We start from the raw sequence: 24,435 nt of genomic DNA on the forward strand, positions 1-24,435 counted from the left end.
CAAAATTAATTAAAAGTAGATCACATGCCAAAAGGTGAAAAATAAACCCTAAAGCTTCTAGAATAAAACATAAGAGGATCCCTTCAGGACACAGAGGTCAGTAGAGATTTCTGACGGAGGACACCAACGCCACTAGCCAGGGAAGACAAGACTTCATTAAAACGAAGAACTGAGAGATATGGTAAGAGAAAGGTAAGCCAGCCACCAGCTGTCCTTCACCTCTGTATCATGAGAGGTTGATAGATGCCCAGCCAAGACTTTGTGTCAAGATTATATTAAAACTTCTCCAAATTACTAAGACAAACCAGTTGACCTTTTTTTTTTTTTTGGTCAGTCACGGGTCTTGAACTCCAGGTCTGGGCGCTGTCCCTCAGCTCTTCAGCTCAAGGCAAGCGCTCTACCACTTGAGCCACAGTGCCACTTCCAGTTTTCGTGGTTTATTTGAGATAAGAGTCTCATGGACTTTCCTCTCCGAGCTGGCTTTGTATCAGATCCTCAGATCTCAACCTCCTGAGTAGCCAGGATTACAGGCGTGAGCCACCAGCCCTCCACAAAACAATTAATTTTTAAAATAGGTATACACAGGTCCCCCATATGGCCAAAGGGCATCAAATAGCCAAATGTCTACATGAAAACATGGTTGGCAACATAGCCAGTACAGAAATGAGAACTAGCCAGCCTCACTGGTCATCAGAAAAATGGACTCTAAACTACCAAAGATGCTGCTCCAAACCCTGAGACTGACTGACAGTTCCACGTGTCTGTGAGGACCTGGGACAGCTGGATTCTCCTTTGTTCCCAGCAGGACAGCCACTTCTGAAAGTCATTTGGTGACTTGAACTCATTCCCCCTCCTACTCCTAGCCATTCACTCCTAACTGGAATCAACACACATCAGCTAATTCTATGTCAACTTGACTGGGCCAGGAGGTGTCCAGATATTTGATTGGCTATTACTTGGGAGTGTATCCTCGAGATCTGGGTGAAGTTAGCCTCTAACTGGGTAAGTGCAGACCAACCTGAATGGGCCTCACAGACTCAGCTGAAGAAAGAACCAAATGGAACAAAACTCAAACCCTCCCAAGAATTAGAGGGGTTTTCCTCCCTCTTGACTGAGCCCAGCCATCAACTGGCTTTGGACTTGAACGGTGCCATCAGCTCTGGGCCTCAGCCTACCCACTGCCGATCTTGGGACCTGGTAACTCCATCCATAGTCACTAAGTCAATGCTTCCTCATAAATCTCTTCAGGTAGACATAGGGGCATCTCCTATTGTTTTTGTCTCTCTGTCTCTAGACAATGCAGAGGAAGACAAGGGAGTTTGTAACTCCTAAAAGACATCTAAGTTAAAAACAATACAAATCACAGTTCCCCAGGCCAGGTGCCTAGAAGCAGTGTGGCCCAGCTAGCTCCTCCTGGCAGCTCTGCCGCCTCTCCCCCAGCCTCTCCTCCAATCTCTCCCCCAGCCTCTCCCCCAGCCTCTCCCGCAGCCTCTCCTCCAATCTCTCCCCCAGCCTCTCCCGCAGCCTCTCCCCCAGCCCCTCCTCCAATCTCTCCCCCAGCCTCTCCCGCAGCCTCTCCCACAGCCTCTCCTCCAACCTCTCCCGCAGCCTCTCCCCCAGCCTCTCCTCCAATCTCTCCCGTAGCCTCTTCCCCAGCCTCTCCCACAGCCTCTCCCCCAGCCTCTCCCCAAACCTCTCCCGTAGCCTATCTGGCAGCCTCTCTCCCACAGCAACTCCCCCAACCTCTCCTGTAGCCTCTCCCCCAACCTCTCCTGTAGCTTCTCCCCAAGCCTTTCCCACAGCCTCTCCCCCAGCCCCCTTGGAGTCACTGCTGTGCCTTGTCTGGAAGCTGATTGCTCTCAAATCTGCTCCCTTTTTGAGGGCCTTTTTCTCTTCCCTCCAAGTCTGCATCTGTAGGGCCACCTCAAGCTAACAGGAGCCTCCTGTCTGGGCCCTGGACTTGAGTTCTTCATTCTCCTGAAAACCTTGAGGGTCCCCCTGGAGAGCAGCCATAGGGCGCAGCCCTGGTCCCACGGACTGTCCTCCAGGTCTCTGAGCTGGGGCCGGGGATCGAGCGACAGGGAGGTGGGAGAGGAGACCCAGGAAAGGTGACAGTTAATCTTGGTCGTTGATTTGGCTAGATTGAGAGTCTCCTAGGAGATTAGTGGCAGACTCTTCTGGGGGTGTCTAAGGGTGTTTCCAGAGATAGTTATGCCACAACCTAGCAATGACATAATGGTGTTATTGGGAGGTGGTAAAAAGTAGGAGGTGGGGCTTATTGGAGGGGAGTCCTTGAGAGCGCACATGTCTCCCTGGGCTCTGTGTGGGGGATGGGTCCCATGCTGTGGGTGACTCTGCTCTATCAGGCCACTCCTCGACCCTCCAAAACCATACGTCCAAATTAATCCTCCCTCCTGTCTGTCAGGCCTTCTGTCACAGCCACAGGGAAAGCAGCTAATGGAAAACAGGAGGGCTGGGTCAGGGAATGAGGGGCTGGAGGGAGATCCTGGGGCAGAACTGGAGGGAAGATGGGGCGCTGAATGAGATGGCCTGGCTGGGCCTAGTGCAGGGGGCAGGCCTCACGTCCTGCTGGCCAGAGGACAGCCAGTGGGAATGGGGGGAAGGCAGGCATGGGGGGTGGGACTCCACGAGCCTGCAGGGTCCCACACTCCCCTCACAGGACGCTGCTCTGTGAGGGGCCAGCCCCTGGTGCAGACCATGTCCTAAGTCTTTCTGTGCCCAGGGATGGGGTGCTCATCCCAGAAAGAGCAGGACTCCCCTCTCTCATCTATTCAGTGCTGCTTGGCAGAGTGGAACGAGGAGCAGGCAGGGCATCCTGGGCAGTGCAGGGCAGCGTCTGGAGATGGACAAATGACCCGGGAAGCTGCTCTGCAGCCCAGCCCAGCACATGCAGCCAGCTGTGCTGCTGCAGGCTGGGCACTCGGTGTCTCTGGGACCAAGAAAGCTCACCACATCGCCAGAGAAGGGGCAGTGTCTCTGCACCCTGAGTGCAGGCTGAGTGTTCCCCCTAGGAGTATCTGGGGGACAGAGGAACAAGAACATGGAGGATCCTCAACCTTGGCTTGGGACCTTGCCCATCAGAGGGAAGCCTAGGAAGTTGGTGGTTCTCATCCGGGGCCTCTGGAAACGTACCAGGTGTGTGTACATTTTTCCAGAAAGAAAACAGATGCATGTCAAGGCTCCCCCTACGTCTCCAGGGAGGTTGCCAGGACAAAGAGAAGGGCCAGGTGGGCGACAGGCTGGCTGGGCAAATGTGGCCAGTGTCTCCACACCGCTGAGTCTGAGTTCTGCTCCCTTGCTGTGTCCTGAGAGAACACACTCACCTTGACAGGAGAGCTCAGAGGCGCCCAGTGAAGCCCCCCAGTCCCTCAGCAAGGCAGTGACCCTGGGAAGCCACAGCACACAGGGGTTAGTGGAAGCCAGTCTGAATGTCCACAGTCCAACCTGGCGACCTTCAGATTCTCCTGGGCAGGGCCTGGATTTCAACTCCCACCCCACCCTGTCCCTAGCTCTCTTCAGGAAGACCAACTCACACCTTTCCCCCAGGAAGCCAGAGGTGGGGGGGGGGGGGCGCGGCAGGCCGCCAAGAACTAGCTTGGGTCAGAGCCCTGGGGCTATTTTATAATAAAGGACCACAAACTATGATCTTGAAAAAGAAAAAGGTTATTATTTCCATTCTGGAGGGCAGGACTCCAAATGGAAGTGTGGCAGGACATCTTCCTTCCAAAGGCTACAGAGCCAGTGGGCAGCTTCTGAGGGCCCAAGGCTCACCTTGTCTTCTTCCCCCTCTTCCTCTTCTCCTCTCCATCCCCCCCCCCCACTGGGATATGAATTCAGGACTTCGCGTCTGCTAGGCAGGTGCTGTATCAAGTGAGCTATGCTTCCAGCTCTTTTTGCTTTCATGTTTATTTTGTTTTGGGTTTGCTTTTTTTTTTTTTCTTCCCAGAGTCTCTCAGCCAAGTGCTGGTGGCTCACGCCTAACTACTCAGGAGGCTGAGATTTGAGGATTGAGGTTCAAAGTCAGTCCTGGCAAAGAAGCAGGTGAAAAAGACTCATCTCCAGTTAAGCACCAAAAAACTGAAAGTGGAATGGGTTGTATCTCAAGTGGTAGAGAGCCAGCCTTGAGCAAAAAAAGTTCAGGGACGGTGCCAAGGCTCTGTTTACACACACACACACACACACACACACACACACACACACACACACACACACACACACACACACACACACACACACAGCCTATCCCAAACCCACTGCTGTTCAGCCAAAAAAAATGGTCCACATTGTAGTCTTTCTTGCCACCAGGAAGCCTTCTGGGATTGACCCCTTACCCCAAATGCTTTGGAGTCATAGCCAAGTCCCCAGCCTCCAGCCACCCCCACACCTCAGCTGAAGCCCCGGCTTGTCTCTGCAATTGGACCCCCGGCGGGCAGATGCCACGCGGGGCCTCTCACTCTGGATGACCAAGAACTCCCAGGCAGCTGGACCAGCACTGGGATGCCGTCACTGATTCTGCTCCCAGCTGGGCCTGGGGTGGAGGCACTCATCGGGGAGAGGGGCTGAAGAAGGGATGTCTCCTTGGCATTCCCTCCCCGGCCCCCTTCCCCTTCCCACCTCCCTCCACCGCGGCTGCCATTTTAAGAAAAAAGGAGAAAGCTTAACAAAATGGTTCTAGCCCCCAGCCTTGAACCTCCCTTTTTACCCTCTCCACACCCCCACTTCGGGGCATGCACGCCTGGAGAGACTGCGTCCAGCACCCACCTAAGGGCTGAAGCCAAAAAGCCAAAAGCAAGCAGCTCTTGTTCTGAGGCTCACTGGCCCGTCCCCCGCCCCCCCAGTCTCGTGGTCTCCACGGGGTGTGGGTGCAGACAAAGCCGTGTTCATAGACACCCTGGGCCTGATGACACTGGCACAAGGACCCCATTCTCTGCTGTCCCCAGCTGTGTCCCCTCCCCCAGTGGGACTGACATCAGAGACTCTGGGTCAGACATCCTGGGAGCCCCCCCCCCGGGGGGGCCAGGCTCAGCTGCTGGGTTCAGAGAAATTCACAAGAGGCCCGGAGGCGGAGTCTGGGGTGGGCAGCTGGGGTGGGCTCATGTGCGGAGGGGGAAGCTGCTGCACTTTTACAACTGATTTCTGAACCGAAAAGTGGAGGTTCACATCCAGCCTGTTAAACGTCATCTCCTGGTTTCAGGCCAGCCTGACCTTGCTGGATCTGGCTTCCAGATTCTTGTCTATTAGCAGTTCCTCCCAGTGGCAGTCAGAGACCTGCCAGGCGCAGCTCACCCCGACGGGCAGGCGGGAGGGCGCCCAGGCCGCCGTGGGCCTGTGGATGCGGTGCTGGGGGAGGCCTCTAGCCTGCGAGGTGAATGTGTGAGGTCTGCGGGGATGCAGAGGCCAGTCCGGCAGCACCCCGAGTCTGCCCAAGGACCCAGGGCCCTGGGTGAGAGAAGGTCGGGGCCAGACATTCACCGCTCACCTCCTGTCCTGTGTCTTGGCTGTCTAAAGGCCCAGGGTCCAGGCCGGTCGGACACCACAGTCCGGGTGTGCAACCAGGAGTTGGGGGGTGGGAGGTCGGTCCCAGAGGCCTGCCGGGGACAGGAGCATGGGGACGCAGGGCTGTCCTTGGGGATGCAGGGCTGTCCTTGAGCGCGCAGCCTCTGGACATGGCTTTCTCCCCGCAGGCAGCCCGAAGGGCTTGGTTTCTCCTGTTCCCCTGCCCCAGGTCCCCAACCAGCCCCGGCTCGGCCCTGTGCCCTGCAGGGTCGAATGCAGGATTGGGCTGGGGGGTGGGGGGGCAGAGGCTGGGAGGGGGGGCAGAGGCAGAGTGCACCCACAGCCTGTACCTGGCTACCCCCTCTCCTCCCCCCCACCCCCCCTGCATGGCCCTCAGCTCGGACAAAGGCTGGCTGAGCGGCGGTGCCTTTAAGGACACAGCAGCTGCGGGGCTCCGGACACTCTGGCCGGGCCTGCAGTCTGCGCCAGCTCCCTTCTCCCTTCTTCAGACACGGGTCTGGGCGCCGCCCCTCCAGAGCGCCGCCTTCCCGGCTTGGGTCTCAGGGACTTCGGGTTCTTTTTCTCCTACCACCCACCGGGGCTTTTCTGCGTGGAAGAGGCATGACATGGGGTCGGGGGCTGGGCCCACCACGAGGCCCACCCCGGGGTCCCGCAGAGGAGGCCTGGCCAGCCGGGCAGTCCACTGCCCCACATCTGCCCAAGGGGAAGGTTTTGGAAAAGGCCTGAGGAGCCGGCATGCAGCAGCAGACTCTTCCGGTCTGCTGGACGTTTTTTCGGGGAGCACCCCTCCAGGGGAACCCTGCCCTCCTGACTATGGACATCTCCCTCCCGAATGGAGTGAAGTATGCGCTTGTAGGTCAGAAAACAATAACTTTTAATTGAACGGATCGCCCATCCTGTTAACAAAGGGCAGTGGCCAGGCAGGCCTCCACAGGCCCTCCCAGCCATGGGACAGGGAGGATAACCAGGCCAAAGACTCAGGTCCCCAGACACGGCAGGAGGAACGGAGGGAGGCTTCTTCCCAGGGAGAGGAGGCAGCAGGGGGCCCCCCACCCCCCAGGACAAGTCCCACAGGCCGTATGGGAGCCCGGCCAGGACAGCACTCTTCCGGCGCAGAGGTGTTGAGGGGAGCCCGACGGAGCTTGGGGACTGGAAGGGATGCACATGGGAAACTGCCGGGACTTCAGGTACCTGGCACCACGGGGGGTGGGGGGAACGACAATGAGGTGCTGCAGGGCTCCGGGTTCCTGGCTGCCTAGGCTGGGCCACCAGAACTGGAGTGGGGTAGAAGCCAGGGGACCCCACAGCCCTGCCCTACCCAGCCTTGCTGCCAGGCTGGGTCCTAGCTGACTCAGCTGGGCTTGATCAGAGGCACCAAGATACCCAGCGTGTATCTGTCTCCCAGGGCCTAGAAGGCTGGAGTCCCTCTACCTGCTGGTGTGGGAATCCGGCCAAGGAAGTCTGGCCTGGTCCGGACTTGCCCTGACAGAGACCCCGGCAGCAGGACCCTGATGTCCACAGCTACTCTGCCTCCCAGCACCTCCTTTGAGGCCAGGACGGCAAGTGGAGGCAGGTGTCCTTGAGGAAGGGTCGGGCTCTAGAAAAGACTGCAGAGATAGCCCGGACAGCCGGGGGCCCTGCCCAGGTGCTAATCCTTCAGCAGGGCTGTGAGCCGCTCAGCCCCTCCCCCATCCCTGCGGGTGAGATCTGAGCTTCGGGTAAGTGCTGCTGGAGTCAGGGGGTCCTTCCTCAAAAACCAAGGCTGTCTGGGGCAGCTTCCTGCCAGGAAAAGACCCACAAAGCAGTGCCTCCATTTCGAGGAAGGCATGCCCTCTGACCCTTCCCAGACTCAGCAGGGAGGATGGGGAGCTGCGATGATGGTGGTGGCCCTCCGAGATCAGGGAAGAGCAGAAAACAGTGAGCAGCAGGGCAAAGGGGCCCTGGAAGCTCCCCCTCAGCCCTGGGGTCCCCAGCATCTCCTGCCTTCCTGATCCTCTTCCCTAGTAGCGGCAATCGTACTGTTACTAATAAAAAGGCAGCCTGGCATTGGATGCCTCTGCCCTTTATGAAAATTGCTTTAATTTAACCCAGATGGGTCTCTTCACTGATAACCTCATACAACGAGCACCCTGAATTATACTTTCCGTGTGAACACACTGGGTTATATTTAGCCACAAATTACGACTCTGTTTAACAAGCACCTTCCCTGAACGGGGAGGGGGCTGGGCCGCCTCCCGACCTGGCTGGACAAACCTGCAACAACAGAAGTTAGAGCTTTCCCTCCCAGGAAGGGGGCGGGGGGGGGGGGCTGTCAATCAGGTTCCTCTCCTTGTGTTTTAAAACTCAGAGCCAGATCCTGAGGTGTGCCTTGGATAAGGTCTTTGGTTTGCAGAGGTGAAGCCTGTGCTTCCAGCTGGGCCTTGGGCACTGCCCGGTCGCCTCTGGGCCGTGTGGAGCTCGGACCCTCGGGGAGACGCGCTGCCAGCCAGCTGTGCTCCCAATCCTTCCTTCTCCGTCCCTGCTCTCTGCCCCTTACCTGGGCCTCAGCCTAGACTCTGGATGGGAGGGGCAGGCACTGGGACAGGGGCTGGGAGTACCCCTTCTCCATCTCTAGGCCCAACTAAGTAACAGACATCTGCAACTGAAAGCTTTCTTTGGGAGCGCAACCCCTTTCTTCTGGGATTGGGAACAGGAACACCCCCACCTTTCTCTTCCTGCTCAAGTAGGTCTGCCCAACAAAGCCTCAGCCTCGAACACAGAAAACCTGGCGAAGACAAGGCTGCCTGTGCCCAAGCAGAAGCCCAGGCTGTACTGCAGGGATCCCTGCCAATACCCCAGGCAGGAGGGCTCTCCTGGACGCCACCTCACCGGGTTCCAGGGACTTTAGTGACCCTGGCCCAGCCAAAGGCTGTGATGAACAGAAGTGCCCCTCCCCCCAGGGTGGGGAGACCTCCTTATAAGGGGAGGGGGCTCACACCCAGGAAACTGCTTTCAATTTTATGTTTTTACACTTCTCTTATTTGAGAAGAAGGGTGCAAATTCTATCATTCCCCACCCCTAGTTAGGCTCTTAAAAAACTGGTTCTGGAACTAGAAGTAGCGCTATGGCTCAAGTGGTAGAGCATGGGCCTTGAGCTGACTTGCTCAGGGACAGCTCCCAGGCCTAGAGCTCAAGCCCCACGACTGACAAAAAAAAAAAAAAAAAAGAGAAATCTTTCATGCGATTGCTTCTAACATATTTATAAGATTATGTCTTTGTTGCTTTGTATGTCCCTTCCCCATGGTATAACCCCTGCTTTCACTGTATTTGATGTTGGTATATGTGGAAGGGAAGGGAAAAAAACAAATCGTTAAAACAGGGATACAGGAGGACCCATTGCAACAATGAGATGTACAAGTCATTATGTTGAAAAACGAACTTTACAACTTTGGTGGGGGGGAGGATGGGAAGGGATGGGAAGGGGAAACAAAGGAGGAGGCTACAATGCTTGATAAGAAATGTACTCATTATCTTGCCCATGTAATTGTAACCCCTCTGTATGGTATTTTCACAATAAAAAATACGTTTATTAAAAAAAAAACAAAACTGGTTCTGGGGTAGCTGGGGAGGCCTAAGAGTGCTGACTATCTCAGCCCAGCCCTTCAGCCCCAGCCCAGGGTCCAATGTGCACATGGTCCAGGCAGGTTCAACACCCCCCCCCCCTTCAGAAACCAGCCTAGGACCTCTCCCTCTGTGCCTCTGGTGGGAAGAATTAAGAGTCAGTTTTTGTCATCAAGAAATTGTTTCTAATTTGCCCTTTGACTAATGGCCCAGGGAACAATGGAGAGACACGGACATGCAATCGCCCAGTGCCAGTGCTGCTGCTCTCTTTACTTGGAGTGGTGACTAATTCACAATTTTATGTAACTCGCCTGATGCTGCCCCCCCCAGCCTGTGTATTAAAAATATGATTATTTACTTGGTGATTTCACACAGTGGGATGGTGGTCACTTGGGAGCTTGGGGGGGTGGGGTGGGGAATGGGCTGAGATGGCTGCTGGACCGGGCACTGTGGGGCAGGAGAGTCGGCTGGAGGTTTCAGGGACAGGTGGGAAGGGCTGGCTGCACTCTGTACTTCTGCATGTGTGAGGTGTCTTTGCCTGCGTGTTTGGCACACGTGTGTGGAGTCATGCGTGTGAGGACAGGTGGTATACATGTGTGTAAATGGAGCACACGCTACGGCACGAGCACCCACGTGTGCACATGCGGAGGATGCGTGAACTCACAAACGATGAAGTGCGGTGTGGGTGTGGTGCCCAGCTGCCAGGGCGCACGGCTCTGTGAGGTGTCCACTGATCTCCCCAGGCCAGGGGAGCCCGGAGAGGGTCTAGCAAGCGGTGGGAAGGAGTTCCATGCTCCAGCTGGGAAGAGATGGGCTGTCTGCTCAGTGTGCCCGTGAGGGGCTGCAGGGCCCAGGGCCCAGGGGCCGGGCACTGGGGCGGAGGGCCCAGCCCTGGTTGGAACCCCCTCCCTGTGCGGAGCCGGGCCGCGCGCAGCCAGGACTGACCTCCGCCGTCCACCTCCGCTCTGCCGCCGGAAGGCTGGGCTGCAGACCCCGGCGCCACGTTCCTCTGCACGCGGAAACACGTGTTCGCTCGGGACCGCGGGGAGGGCGGCCCGGGACCGAGGGCGCCCGGGAGCCCGTGTGGGCGCTGCGAGCTGCCGGCCGGGCGGCAGCCATTGGCGTCACAACCGTTTGGAAAGGGCATTGAGCGAGGGGAAAAGGGGAGAAAAAAGGCTGGGGGAGGAAGGCGGGGCGCGGGGGCCCGGCCGGGGCGCGGGAGGGGGGGTGCGCGTGCGGGGGGGGGCCGGGGCGCGGGAGGGGGGGTGCGCGTGCGGGGGGGGGGCCGGGGCGCGGGAGGGGGGGTGCGCGTGCGGGGGGGGGGGCCGGGGCGCGGGAGGGGGGGGTGCGCGTGCGGGGGGGGGCCGGGGCGCGGGGAGGCGCGTGCGGGGGGGCCCGGCCGGGGCGCGGGGGTGCGTGAGCGCGGGCTCCTCCTTTCCTCTCGCCTTCGGCCGGACTCCCCGGTTGGAGCGGCCCGCGCCGGCCCCGCTCCGGCAGCGCCTTTCTCCGGAGCCGGGCGCGGCGCCCGCGCGCGTGCGTGGGAAGCGGGCCGCCGCCGCCGCCGCCGCCGCCGCCGCCGCCGCCGCCGCCGCGCCCCGCGCGCCTCGGCCCGGAACCCAGCTCCGCCGCCCGGGCCGCGAGACGGCCGCGCGCCCCTCGGGCCTCGCGGGGCTCGGCGCTCCGGGCTCCCCGCTGCCGAGCAGCCGCCGCGCCCCCGGGGCCCCCGGCCGCGGTCCAGCCCGCCGCGGGGGGCCCCGGGTGCCGGCGTGGCCGCGCCGCGTCCCGCGTCCCGCGTCCCGGCCTGCGGACCCCGGGCTTACCTGAGTTCCCCCCGGCCGAGCTGCCCGAAGCGGGTGCCGGCGGAGGCTCCGCTCCGGCGGGCGGGAGGTACGGGAGTCCCTGCCCGAGGCTCGCGGCCCCCACCCCGGGTCACCGCTGCCCGCGGGGGGCGAGGCGGTCCCGGCCGTGCGCCCGCTTCCACCACTAGGAGGATTCCTTTGATCCGCAGACTCTCCGCCGCACCTCGGCTCTCGGGCTGCCGGGGTCGGCCCGCGGGGATCCTGGAAACGGTCCCCAGCTTATCTCCTTTCATCAAGCGGCCTTGGGCAGCCTTGAAACCGCGGAGCCAGTAATTGCTTTTTTCAGGAGGCCCAGTGCGGACTGGACACCAGCCAATCAGCGCCTTGTTTACACTCGGTGATTGACAGTCCGCTGGCGGAGTGCCAACCAATCCCGGCGGTCCCGCGGGGGAGGGGAAGAGGGGGCGGGGAGAAAAAGGAGACGACGGGCTTCAGCTTTAACCCCTGCGCGACCGCACCGGAGCCCGGCTCCGAAGTCCTAACGCGTGCGAGGGTGCATCCAGTCCTGAGCATCTTTTTTTTCTCAGACAGAAAAGGAGGAGTAGCGTATTCGCCACCACTAAGGCATCACCTCGACTTCTTGAGAATAAATACCATTTGGGTAGGAAGCCAAATTCTAGCCGAAGTATTTGCCTGCGGAGGGGCTTAAGAAGCGGTTTGATTCTGGTCTCGGTGGAGGGCGGTTGGGTGGCGGTTTTCCGCGGCAGTGAGGATCCAGCGGTCAGGCAGGACAGCCGCGCGGAGCAGTACGATGCTTCGCGCCCATCGTTTGCACCCTCCCCGAATGACCCGGGGAGGACGCCTGGGAGCGGAGGGAAAAGGCGATCGCGCGCCCCGCCAGCGACCCTCGCTTCTCATGTTGCTTCTTGATCCGTGAGGATCGAGATAGCTCGGAGAGGGTCGGGGGGAGGGCTCGCGCCCGGGGCCCGGCCGGGCCAGCCGTTCCCGGGAGCGGGCGGTGCAGCTGGGTCCCGCAACCCCGGGCGGCCCCGGGGCCCGCAGGAGGGGCCTACCTGAGTCAGGTTCCGATTCCAGGTAGGAAAAGGACATCTGTTTTTACCGAGTGCTGGTGTTTCTTCCCCCGCCGCGGTCCTCTGAACCAGAAGCATTAGATCTGCGGAATTAAAGGCGAGGAAGAAGAAGAAGAAGAAAGGCCTCTCCCTGCGTCCGGACACGCGCTCTCCCTCGCCCCCGGCTCCCTCTCCCGCCCAGCGCCACCACATTCCCCATTCAGCAGCTAGGAGCTGCGCAAAGGAGCTGCGCAGTCGCCAGGCTTGAATTAGGCGCCATCGGGCTGGGTAGTAGCCCCGCTGCTCGCTGATTGGCAGCTCCCTGGCCCGGCGCCAGCCTATTGGGAGGCCTGTTTACGCCGAATGAGTGGCACGAGCTCCCGGCCGTGGAGAGCCGCGCGGCCAATCAGCGCGCGGGCTGGTCCGGGCTGAGCGGCACGAGCTTATTAGTATGCAGGGCCCGTGGCTGGCCGCGCCGGGCTGCAGGTTTGAGGGCCGCTCTGGATGGGCTCGCTAGAGTCGTTGTTGTGGAAGCCGTGCATTTACAGTGCAACAGTCAGCACATTGAAAATACCAATAGGAATACAAAACAAAGTCACATTTACTGATTTAATTGTATTGCATTCACTTGTATCCCGGAAACAGCCTCCAGTAAGTAACTGAAATTGCTTTCCTTTTTGGTTTTGTATTTTGGTTACTATTATTTTTTGTCTTGGCTTTGGGGACTTACATTTTTTGGCGCAGAGGAATTCAGGGTTGTGCTGAGAAGTAACCGATCTTCCCTCTGAAAGAACCCGGGAGAATGTCGAGAAGGCCTTCTTCTTTTTAAAGGTGGACTCGACGGGAGCGCGGTTTTTCCTCCGGAAAGTCGTATCGATCGGTCTCAGGTCCCCCCGTCCTGCGTCCTTGCCGCGCTCCGAGCGCCTGTCTCGATCGACACCCAGCATTAAACATAAATAATCGGGACAGGACGGGGGCCGGGTGGACCGCACGCGCGCCCGGCTCCGGCGGACCCGGCGCCCCGACGCCTCGCGCCCCCATCCTCTCCCCTCCCCCAGCCGCCGCGGAGGGGCCCCGCCCGGCCGCTCCGCCGCGCAGGACCCCGCGGCTCCGGGCGCCCGGGCCGCCGCCCGCAGGGGCTTCCTCGGCCAGGCGAGGGGCTGGGAGGGGAGGGTGGCGGCCGGTTCTCGGGCTCCGCTGGCTCACGGGAACAGTTTAGAGGTGCTGCTTTGTGTGTGTTTATTTTCCTTGGGGAGCGAGGGTGGAGGAGGGGGCCCGGGCGGCGCTCGTCCTCGCGGCGTGGGCTCCGGGGGCGGCCGCGTCCCCCCCCGGGAGGTGGGGGGCAGGGGTCCGGCGCGGCCCTGGCTCCGGTTCCTCGCTCGGGCGGGCGGCGGCGGGGCCGCGCGGCCGTTTCGTAGGGAGCGGGTTCCACCGCGGCGCCGGGCCACCCGCGCCCGCTGCGCGCCCGGCCTCGGCCGGCCGAGTAGGCCCTGCGGCGCCCCGCGCGCCCGGGCACCGGCCGGGGTCGGGGGGGCCCGGATCCCGCTTCCCCACCGGAGACCCCGAGTGTGTGAGCCGGTTCGGGGGCGCAAGAGCTGCAAACAAAGCCAGCCTGAAGATCGGCCCGGGCTCCCGGAGCAGGCCTCCGGCCTGGGGGACGGAGGCCCGGGGGTCACGCCCCGCCGCCCTGGGGAGATGTTCCGGGGTCTGGCCCCTTCCTCCGAGCCGTGGTCAGCGATCCCTCGGCCTGCCGCCACCTTCGCGCCAGCCCTGCCCGGGGCTGCGGCGCGGCCCGGCGGCTCTCCCCGGCAGCCCGCCCTGGGGCCGGGGCCGGGGCGCGCGGTGGGCGCCGAGCTCCGGGACTCTGGGTGGCGACTCGGGCCGCGGGACTGGAGGCCCGGGCCGCGGATGCCCCGCGCGCGCCCCGGCGGGCTCGGGCCTCCCGGGTCCCGGGCGTGGGCAGAGCCGCGGGCGCGGCGGCGGCTCCCGGGAGGAGAGCACACAAAGGGAGGGCCGGGGGCTCACCGCGGGGGTGGCCGTGGCGCGGGCGGGCGGCGCGGTCCACGCGTCCGTGGGCGAGCGAGCGGGCGGACGGGCGAGGAGGGTCCCCGCGCCGGCGGCCGGCCCGCAGGGGCTGCGGGCAAGAGCCCGTGTCCCAAGAACCGCGAGCCGCTCGCACTTTCTCGGCAACTTTGCCAGGACTTGTTGGGGGGCCCGAGACAAAAGGCCAGCCCACACGACCCCCGACGCCGGCGGGCAGCCGCGCACCCCCGCGCCGCCGCCCCCGACCCCGCTCCGGGCCCCCGGCGCCTTTGAAGCCGCGGGTTTCTGACCCTCCCTCCCCTCCTTTCTTTCCCTTTGTCCCGCCGGGCGCCCTCCCGGGCTCGGCCGGCGCCGGGCCGGGCCGGGGCGCGCGGGTCCCTCGCTGGGCCGGGGCCGCCCCTCCCCTGACCCCGGCGTCCACAGCCCGCCGACCCCGCGCGCCCGGGCCCGGGCCGCCCGACGTCCTCGGGCCGGCCCGCGCCTCGGCCGGCCCGGTTATTTGTTGCACCCGGGGAAGCGTGGAGCTCCCCAGGGGGAAGGGAGCCCCAAACTCCTTTGTATGGCGAGTGGAGACAAAGGGCGCTCTGTGTGCAGCCCGCTTATTTACAATGCAAAGGCGCTCCGGATAAACAGTAAAAAAGCTTATCGGCTCAGCAAATAGGTGTTCCCGCAACGCGCGGGCTGCTGGTTATGGATGAAATCAGACGCCGAACAGCCCGCGAGTGGAAGCGCGGTGCAGCCCGAGCCGAGAGCGCGGCGCTTAAATAGGACTCGTCCCTGCCGCTTTGTTGTGACCGTGGGCCGACGTTTTATATGTTAAAAAGGAACCACACAGGAGTTTTTCTCGAAAGTTCACGCTTCCGAGCGTGGCGTCCGGCGCCTCCCCTGGCTGGGAGGCGATCCCTGCCCCGCAGACAATGCGCGCTCGGGGGAAGCCGCGGTGGGTGCCGCGGAGGGAGGCGCACGTGTCTGGCGGTCAGGCCACCACCCCGGGCTCCGTGGCTCCTCGCCGAGTCTGAAATCGTCCCAGTTTCGCCGGCCAGTGGGGGGGGGGTGGACGAGGGACTCGAGGGTCCCTTCTAGGTGGTCCTGCAGGACCGGCGGCTGGGAGGACTGCCCAGGCGCGGCCCATCCGCCTCGCCGCAGCGTCGGCCTGGGTGCCGGCCGCCGATCCCCGGTCTCCCGGCCCCCGGCGGGCTGTGAATGGGGAAACGTCGTGGCCGGTCCGGGAGGCCAAGGGCCAACACTTTCTGACTCTGAGACCCCCCCCCGAGCCCCCAATTCGCAGGAGAAGATCCTGGGCGAATTTGATTGGGGGGCGGGGTGATCGTTGCAGCCTCGCCTGGGAGCTCCCGGCTCCGGGCACGGCGGGCCTGGCACTGCGGCGCGGCGGCCCAGGTGATGCCGGCGGCGGGCGCGGGCGCCCGGGGCGCGGGGGACCCGGCCGGGGGTTTTGGCCCCGGTGCCGGGGCGGCCGGGCCGGTCCTGTTGCGGGGAGGGGGGTGGGGGGCGACAGATTCAAAAGAATGGCCTGGAAGGCGCGTGGGGGAGGGGAGGGGAGAAAAAGAAGGTTATAAAGAAACCTCGAGTTACAATCAATAAAATGACTCGCCCAATTAGCACGGTTATTCGGGTAAGCGGACTGCGGTAAAAGCCGGACCCCGGCGTGGCGGGGAAGCAGGGAAACGCGCGCGGGGCCCGGGCCTGCGCCCGCGAGCCGCCCCTGGGCGGCGGGGGAGGGGAGCGGGCGTGCGGGGGAGGGCGCGCGCCAGTGTGCGTGATGGCTTCGCGGGTTGGGGTTCCGATCGCCCGGCGGAGCCCGCAGCCGCCTCGCCACGGCGCCCTCGCCGCGGGCTCCCGCAGGGCCGGGACGCTGCCCACGGCGCGGCCGGGTCGTCCCCGCTCCTCCAGGCCGCACGCGGCCGGGACGGTGCGTGTGCGTGCGGGGCCCCGGGCGCGGAGCGGCGCGGTGCGGCGCGGTGCGGCGTGTGCCGCGGGGAGCCCGCCGCGCGCTCGGGGCCGCATCTCTGGGTCTGGCGGCGGGTCGGGCGGGCGGGCGGGGGGCGGGGAGAGCGGGCAGGGCGGGGACCCCCGGGCCAGCCGAGCCCCGACTAACCGAGTCTCCTCCGCTTGCCTCCGCAGACCATGGACCTTCACGGCGGCCGCCGGCTCGGGGCACGGCCGCCCGCCGAGAAGCCCGGGCCGCCGGCGTGCTGACGGGCTCCGCCGCCCCTGACGCCGGGGACCCCAGACGCCGCCCCCTCCGCGCCGCCCGCGCCGCCCGCCGTCCCCGGGCCCCGGCCGCGCTGCTCCCGGGAGGCGGCGGCGGGCCGGGGCCGGGGCCAGGGCCCGGCATGGATGGCCGAGACTTCGCGCCGCCGCCGCATCTGCTGTCGGAACGGGGCAGCCTGGGCCACCGCAGCGCCGCGGCCGCCGCGCGCCTCGCCCCGGCCGCGCCCGCCGCGCAGCCCCCGGCGCACTTCCAGCCGGGCAAGTACTTCCCGTCGCCGCTGCCCACGGCGCCTCACGCAGGTCAGTGCCCGGCCGGCGGGGCGGGGGGGGCCCCGGGCAGCCGAGGACGCGGGAGCCCAACGAGCGCCGCCCGCCGCGCCCGGCGCCGGCCGAGGGGCTTCGCCTCGCGGCCCCCACGCCGGGCGGCCGGGCGCCTTCCCCGCGCGGCCCCGGGGCCGCCGCCTCCCCTCCGGCGGAGCGGGCCGCGCTGCCGTCCCTGCGCCTCGCTGGGGCGCGGCGGGCGCCGGGGCCGCGCCGCCCTTCCTGCGGGAGCCGGGAGCCGCACGGCCCGGTGGCCGGGGGTGGGCGCCGGGCGCGGGCCGAGCGCTCCCGGGAGCTGCCCGGGACAGGAGCCGTGCCAGTCAGGGCGAGAATGGGTTTGCAGGGGCTGCGTTTGCTTTCACCAGCGCCTCGGGTGTCCGGGCTCGGCCCGGCTGGGCAGGCGCGCGGGATTTCGGTGCACGCGAGTCGGTGCGCTCTGCGCCCGGGCGGGGAGCGCCCCGCGTCCCCCGCCGGCTGGCCGCGCAGCCCGGGCGTCCACGCGGTAGGTGAACAGAGCCCGTGTCCCGGGGCCGGCCCGAGCCCTCGCCGGCTGGTGGTATGTGGTTCGTTCTAAACATCAGAAATGTCGCTCGGTGCCTTCTTTTTTTAATTTGGCAGTAACAGTTATTATTGCTAGCTTGATGAACTGTGAATACTAATAAAATTATATCTGCTTTAATGGGATTACAATTAGTGCATGGATTAAAACGGATGGCGGAGACGGTACTAAAAGGGGACCGCAGGAAAGGATGGTGACCAAAAAGAAAAAGTACATTTCCTTTATGTACATGTGTGTATATGTACACTCACATATATGCACACCTATGTATATATATATATATACATATATATATGTATCCTTTTCCAAACCTGAAATTGCTTAATTACTAAGGAGCCCCCAGCATTTATTTCAGGAGGATTACCCAGTGGGCAGCCATGCCAGCCAGGCTGCCTGCTCCTCTTTCCTTTTCTGAAGAGCTTTGGGGGAGATGGCCCAGCCAGGTTCTTTCTTGCTCTTCCCTTTTTCTTTCTCTCCTTTTTCCCCCCCTCTCCTAGCTTTATAGCTGGAGAGAGGAAGGGGAAAGTCCTTGCCTAAACAAATGGCAATTTAAAAAAACCTCTTCCCTTTTGTCACTGTGGTTATTAAGTGTCTCTTCCCACCCTGGCCCACCCAGCTCAGACCCCACTGGGGAACGGGGGAGGGGGTCGGGCTGCAGGGACAGTTCCCCAGCTTCCAGGCCAGTCCTGGCCTCTAGCTGCAGGCTTTTGGTTGTGCTGGGGGTGGGAGGCCAAGCCTACTGTTGGGGGATGGGGAGGAAGCCTCCCCGCCCCCATATGCGGGGCCCTCTTGCCCTGCAGTTACAGTGGGATGGAGAGGAGGGGCCCTGTGCGGAGGGAGAGGGAGGCTTTGGTCCGTGCCCTGGCTGGCGGGGGCTGCCCCCCTGGGGAGTACAGGACAGGCCACATTCCCCACCCGTTCAGGTCACTGCTGCCTCCCGACCCCATTCACCAGCCCACAGTCTGCCCATCTCTGGGTCAGCCGCCATTTCTCTTTTCTGCCCTTATTTTCAGATGTAGGTAATACCCAGTCAGGTGGGATGTGGCGGGGTGGCTTGGACCTTTGTCTTTCTTGCTCATTCTAACTTGGACCACGTGGTTCTTGGAGTGCAGGCCACTGAGGGGTGGGAAGGATTGCACCTGGCCCTGGCCTGGGTCCTCTGCTGTGTTATTGACCCCAGGCCTTCTCTCCACCCCATGCACTGGGGGCCCTCCTCCTCGGGTCCCCCCTTAGTGGCTGGAGGGCCACATGTGCCTGATCCTGGAAGCCTAGCTTCCACCCCTGGGGACTGGAAGGACCTATTGTGCTTGGGGATGTTGGGCTGGTTTGTGTGGGAAGCTGGCCGCGTGGGGCCGCGTGGGGCCAGAGCCCTTTGTAATCTCAAGGAGTCAGGATGTCGTATTGGTTTTAAAATTTTGCTTCGTGTATTTTTTTTAAAAGGCGTTACACCTGGCTCCCTCTACTTTTGTCTGTGTCTGGAAAGGAAAAAAGAAAAGTGTAGTGAGTCGAGTCATTTGTTTCAAGCCTTCTGTGCAGATCTCCAAACGGCCAGCGTGGTGGACTCTCCTTCCATTTGCATGGACAGCCTTGGCCTGCGGGCCAGGCTGCAGTGGGGCGGCTGCCCCTCCCTGCGCAGGCTGCCGGCCGAGAGGAGAGTCTGTCGGTGGCTTCTTCCGCTCATTGGGCCGCTTCCCAGGCAGGTGGCAGAGCATCCAGCCATAGGGCTGCAATCCCAGCTCTCTTTAAGTCCTACCTCCTTGTACTGGGCCACTCTCCCTGTGGACCTGGCCTGGCCTGGCCACCGCTGAGCCTGGGCTCAGAGTCTTCCCACAGAGTCTGCCCTTCTTCCTCCGTACCCAGGACTTGCCAGTGTCAGCCAGGAGGACCCCGGCTTCTCCCGGGTTGGTTTTTTCCAAAAGTGAAAGTGTTGTTAGCTATTTGGTCTGTAGGTTTTCTTTCTTTTCTTTTCTTTTTTCTTTTTCCACGTAGGGTCTCGTGGTAAAGTGCTGTTCCTGTAACCTTGTCACTGAGAGGTGCAGTTAAAATGTTTGGAGCCATTATTTTTAGTGCAGTGTTAGATTTTGTCTCTAATACAGATGGTCCGGAGGCAAAGCTGTGAAATCTGGGAAGGGGGGAGGTTAAAAAAAAAAAAAAAAAGAAAGAAAATCAACAAGAAACAACCCAAGATTTCTCATCAATGTTTCTGCCTGGAGCGACTGGGGAATCTCGCTCTCCCCAAGGAGTGAGGAGCACATTTAATCAGCCCACAGTCGGCTGGGAGAAGCCCAGGAGATGAGTGTGCCTGACCCTCCCCTTCCGGCTAGGTCGGCCCCTGTCCTTGTCGGTCTCCCGGTGACCCCCGGGGGCGGAGCCCCACAGAGGGGTCTATTCACGTGTTCTTTTGAATCGTCCTTCTTTCTCTCTTTGGGGTGTGAATTGCCCTGGTCTGGGCTTGGTCTGCCAGCCCATGCCTTGTGTGGAGATGCCATGGGACCCAAGCTGGTTCTGGAGAAGAATTGCCAACCCTCCTTCCTGCTAAAAAGTGCGTGGGGTGGCCAATCTCACTAAGTAGAAAAATAAATATGCAATCTGCCAAAAACTCCGCCCAGCCCTGTAGAGATTTAAAAAAAAAAGAACACATATACAACAATCATTTCCTGTGTGAAAAGACCCTATGGAAGGTCCCCCTCCGTCAACGTGCGTGCGTGCACACGTGTGCATGTGTGTGTGTAAAGAAAAAAATACATTTTTGTAAATACCTCATTAACTCCATGACAGGACCAGTGCCTCTGCAGCAGTTACCAACATTAAGTAGGTGTGAAAAGAGTGACTTTCGAAGCCTCTACCCATCCTGCTCTCCAGTGACAGAGCTAGACATCAAAGCCACCCTGCCCGCCCAGCCGCGGGGATCCGGGAATCTGGCGGCTGGCCTCGGAGACTGGCCGGCTGTGGTGGCCGCGCCCACCCCGCCGAAGCTGTTTTTGGAATGTGGGTTTTTTCTCAGTGGGGGTGTGCTGCCACCATGTCTGATTATTCCTATAAGGAGATGCCGAGTTCTCCATAGGAATATCCAGGTCACGTGAGCAATAAGGCAAATTAGTGATCGAGGCAGGGAGCGGCTTTGTGCAAATAGCACATCTCCCCTGAAAACACACAGCACCCCCAAACGCTCCACGGTTATTCTTAGAAATCTCCCTCAGCTCCCTGCGAGACAGGGTTCAACAGCCCGCACAGACAGGACAAAACGCATAGGAGGTTGTTAGAATAACATGGATGAGGCTAAAAATACCCCTCAGAAACACACATAAAAAAGCCAAATCCAACAACAGAACGAGCTAAAAATATTCCAGGCTTTGGCAAAGAGCAGAGTTAAATAAATTATACAAGAGCCATTCATGGGAGCAAGTTGACTTTCTCTCTTACGGGAACTTGGTTCAAGCTAATAAAAATAATAATTTACTAGCCACTGAGCTTTGCATGAGTTTAAATTTAATTGGTGGGGCTTCTGGCGTTTGTCACTTCTTGGCGATTAGTGGGCTTGCCCTGGCCTTGGGCCGGGTGAGGGGGCTGCCGAGCAGGGCCGGCTGCTGGAGCGGAGCGTACACTAGGTTCAGGGGCAGCGGATGGGGTGGACCAGGGGAGGACAGCCAAGAGGCCAGTGGGGGAGGGAGGCTGCCGAGTGTTCGTCCGTCCAGGAAGACAGAAAAGGAACAAGCAAGCGCGGCTATTTTAATTTGATAAATGATTGTACACCTTTAAGAGTGTGTTTTAACAATCAAGATACACTCCAGCAAGTTGATAGGATGTTCGCTGTCAACTTACATATGTCATCAGAGCGGGCTGTGGGCATAAATAATGTGGGGCGCTCAGAATGCTCTCTGCAGCCTTTCCCCGAGGCTGAGGCCCTGCCACTGCCCCCTCCCCAGTCGGTGTCTCCCCCTCGGTGTCTCCCAGCGAGGGAAGACGGGCCCTGAGGGCCTCTTTCAACGTGGGTGCTTTGGCTGTGTTCCCTCTTCTCTGGGAGCTCCCCACCATATTAAGCACATCAGGAATGCTTGCTCTGAAAAGCCACTGTGGACGTGGGTCTAAGATGAGGATGAGGTAACTGAGGTTTAAGTGTACTGTTTCTCAGGCATCTTATTCTTCCACTCTGAGTTTGGGGTGAGGGCAGCTCCCTTCGTCTGCTTTTCCTTGATGGCTCCCTAATGAAATCTTCCCACCTTCCTGGCTGGGCCTCTTAATGCCCACAGGGACTACATTTCCCAGAAGGCCTTGGTCTAGCTCCAAAGCCAGAGCCCCCTGACCCTCACTGTCCCCTAGCTGGGAATTCCAGAGCATAGATAGAATTCGGCTAGCACTCTGGGAGTAAGCGTTTTCTGGGAGACAGGGAGTGGGGGGGGCCTCACCCCAGCACTCCCTCGCCCTTCCTTATCTGAATTCCTCCTCGTCCGGACGTACTAAATGTAGGAACCTAGCTACCTTGACACTCCGTAGACTGTCACAGAGTCCCAGGGGAGATGCCTGCTCAGCCTGTGGTATGTTCTCTTCTTAGAGGGGCGGTGGCTGGCATGGGAGGGGGGCAGGAACTCCTGCTGTCTGGGAGTCCCTGGGGAAAGTGCCCCTCAGCCCTGGGGTGTACCTCTGTCCCCCCCATAGAGGCTTGCATCCTCAAGAATGGCTTTGGCAAATTGTTCAAAGAAACCCAGGGACAGAGTGGCCTCAGGGTCCCTTCTCCTGTCCAGAGTAGGTTCTGGAACCCTGGCTCCTTGGCAGGCTCCTGGGGGAAACCTGTCCAGGGTGCCCCTTGGAGAGTCCCAGTCGGCAGTGAGCGTGTGTGTGTCCCCTTCACAGACACACTGAACCTGCTTCAGGATACAAAGCACACTTCCGGTCTCCTTGCGATTAGGTGACGCACTGCCCCCTTGCCCTCCAGGGAATGGCTCTCCTGGGGTTCCCTGGTCCCTGTTAACCTCCAGGATCCCACTCCCCTTCTCCACAGACACAGTGTAACACCCAAAAAACAAAATCACGAGTCCCGTGTGCTGGGTAGGAAATGGCCCCGCAGCCTGGTGTGCGCCGGGGCTCCGGGCGGGGGATGGCGCTCCGCTCTGGCTTTTGCGCCCGCGCCGCCCTCAGACAGTTTTATGGGATAATACACCATTCAGATCACGCAGGCCTGTTTGTCAGTGGGCTGCCCTGTTTGTCATCATCTATAATGTGGCCGCTGCCCGTGGCCCCCCAGCCACGGCCACCACAGGCCGGGGACAGGGTGCAGGGTGTGGGGCACCCAGGCCCTAGGTGAAAGATGAGGTTTGCCTGGTGGCGAGGTCAGCAGCGGCCACACTGGGACCCGTGGGCTGGCATTGGGGGCGGCCGGGCTGGTGCAGCTGTCCCCTGGGTTAGGTTCCAGATTGGAGGGGCAGGAAGTGCTTCCTACGTTCTGACCCTGGGGGAGCAAACAGGTGGGTTGGGCCGCTGCTCCCCCCTTCCTCCCACAAAGAGAGCAGTGTCCCGGGACAAGAAGGCTTGAGGCCGGCTGTGGCGCTGACCCTCCGCATTGGCCGAGGTCCCCCGGGCGCCAGGAGCGGGAAGGACACGTGCCGCCCCTCCCCCCCAAGCAGGGACTGGAGTGCTTTCCAGGAGGAAAGTTCTAGAAGAAGGGGTGCACCTCTGGTAGAAGCCTCTGAACACCAGACTGGGGTCCCCAAAGAAAAGAGCTCCGTGGCAGGGGTGGGGGTGTGCTTTCTGGGGGCACTCTGCCAAAAAGATCCTTAGTCCTACTAAAGAAGAGATCAGCTGGCCTGCCGCCATCTTCATAGGCAGAGTTGGGTCTCACAGGACCCCCCCCATCTCCACCCTCTCCCGTCCCTCTCAGCATCAGGGCTCCAGTGGGGAGGCGTAGGGTACATGGCCGAATGCCAGGCCAGCCAATGGGGAGCGGAGCTGGATGGGTGTGAATGGAGGGGAGGGGGAGCTGACCGGCTGGCCATGCCGGAAACTTCAGGACAGGACCCCCAGCCTGGGGTGAGCTGACCGTGAACATACCTCCCCCCGCCCCCCGCCCCCGTGGGCATGCAGAAGGGCTGCACAGCAGCCCAGTGCCTTCCTGTCCTTGCCCATGACCAAGGTGTGGGTGAGAGGCCACGCTACAGGCCGCAGCACACGCGGCCACCCCCATGCCAGGGCCCAGCGCTTCGCATGTGTGCTCACCCTCAGGTACCCCGTGGGAGTGGAGCCGCAGGTGTCCCTGGGCTCTGCAGGACCTCCCGCCCAGGGCCTCCGGAGCGCGCTCTGTGCGGGTGACCAGCGCCCCCTGCAGTACGCATACCCTCCCGGATTGCCCTGAACTTGGTGGGACTTGCTCTTTTCCAAGTTTGGCTTTGCATGAAGATGTTTCCCTTGTGAGGTTCAACGCAACACGCTGAGGAGCCTGTCCCCTCCCTAGATGCCGACCAGTCCCCAAACCCTGGCTCCTTTCCCACCGGAGGCCTGGCCATTGGACCAGACGCTGCCCCAGGTTTGCGCTGCCTCTCCACCTCACGGCCTCCTGGACCCGTCCTCTGGCCTTGGTCAGCTGTGTCGTGGCTGCTGCCCCTGGCTCCGCTTCATCCCCGCTCCCCCAGGAGAGGGGAACCCCTGAAGGCCAGGCACTCAGCCTCCCAGCTAGACGGCCCCCAAGTACCCGCTCTCCTCCCCACGCTGCCCCTCCACGGCCGCCTCCCTCCTGCCTCTTCACCTGTTGGCTCCTAGAGCCCATTTTTGGCTTCCTCCAGAGACCTTAATCCTGAGAACATCCTGGCCCTTGCAGACCATCAGGATTCTGATCTTCAACCCCCAGTCCTCCCCCCACCGTCCACGCAGTCACCTTCCTGCTCTGGTCATGGTCCCTCCCCCTGACCCTTCCCCCCCACCTTTCAGGGCTGCCCCAGAGGGCCTTGCAGCCTTCATCCAGCCACATTGGCTGGAAGGCTTCAGCCAGGGCCCTTCACCCTTCCACCTCCTAGGCTAGGCCTCACTCTCCCCAAACCACTGAGGTGGAGCACAGGTGTCTTTCCTCTGTGCTGTTCAGTGTCCCCCACTGGGAAAGAGCGGATATGCCGGGCACCGGTGCCTCACACCTGTAATCCTACCTGTAAAGCTGCTCAAGAGTCTGAGCCAGCCCAGGCAGGAAAGTCCGTGAGACTCTCATCTCTGGTTAATCACAGAAAACGCCGGAAGTGGTGCTGTGGCTCACGTGGTAGAGCGCTAGCTTTGAGCAAAAGGAGCTCAGGGA

At 61.4% G+C, this 24,435-nt stretch overlaps 1 protein-coding gene and 1 long non-coding RNA gene across 2 annotated transcripts in view; one reads left to right on the forward strand and one right to left on the reverse strand.

Moving 5' to 3' along the window:
* Positions 1–8,331: 8,331 nt before the first annotated feature.
* LOC138833241 (uncharacterized) lies at positions 8,332–12,905 on the reverse strand. The gene is made up of 4 exons (XR_011373848.1): positions 12,738–12,905; positions 10,959–12,111; positions 10,084–10,147; positions 8,332–9,937 (listed from the first exon to the last, which is right to left on the reverse strand). It is a non-coding gene; the product is annotated as an uncharacterized lncRNA (long non-coding RNA).
* A 3,499-nt stretch (positions 12,906–16,404) lies between these two features.
* Bahcc1 (BAH domain and coiled-coil containing 1) overlaps positions 16,405–24,435 on the forward strand; it is a 52,997-nt gene continuing 44,966 nt past the window's right edge. Inside the window, exon 1 of the mRNA XM_070031624.1 lies at positions 16,405–16,582. Coding sequence (XP_069887725.1) covers positions 16,405–16,582 — 178 coding nt within the window. The remainder of the gene's footprint in view (positions 16,583–24,435) is intronic.

This window comes from Dipodomys merriami, unplaced genomic scaffold (genome assembly GCF_024711535.1).
Source record: "Dipodomys merriami isolate MVZ:Mamm:240054 unplaced genomic scaffold, mDipMer1.0.p SCAF_202, whole genome shotgun sequence".
NCBI lineage: Eukaryota > Metazoa > Chordata > Mammalia > Rodentia > Heteromyidae > Dipodomys > Dipodomys merriami.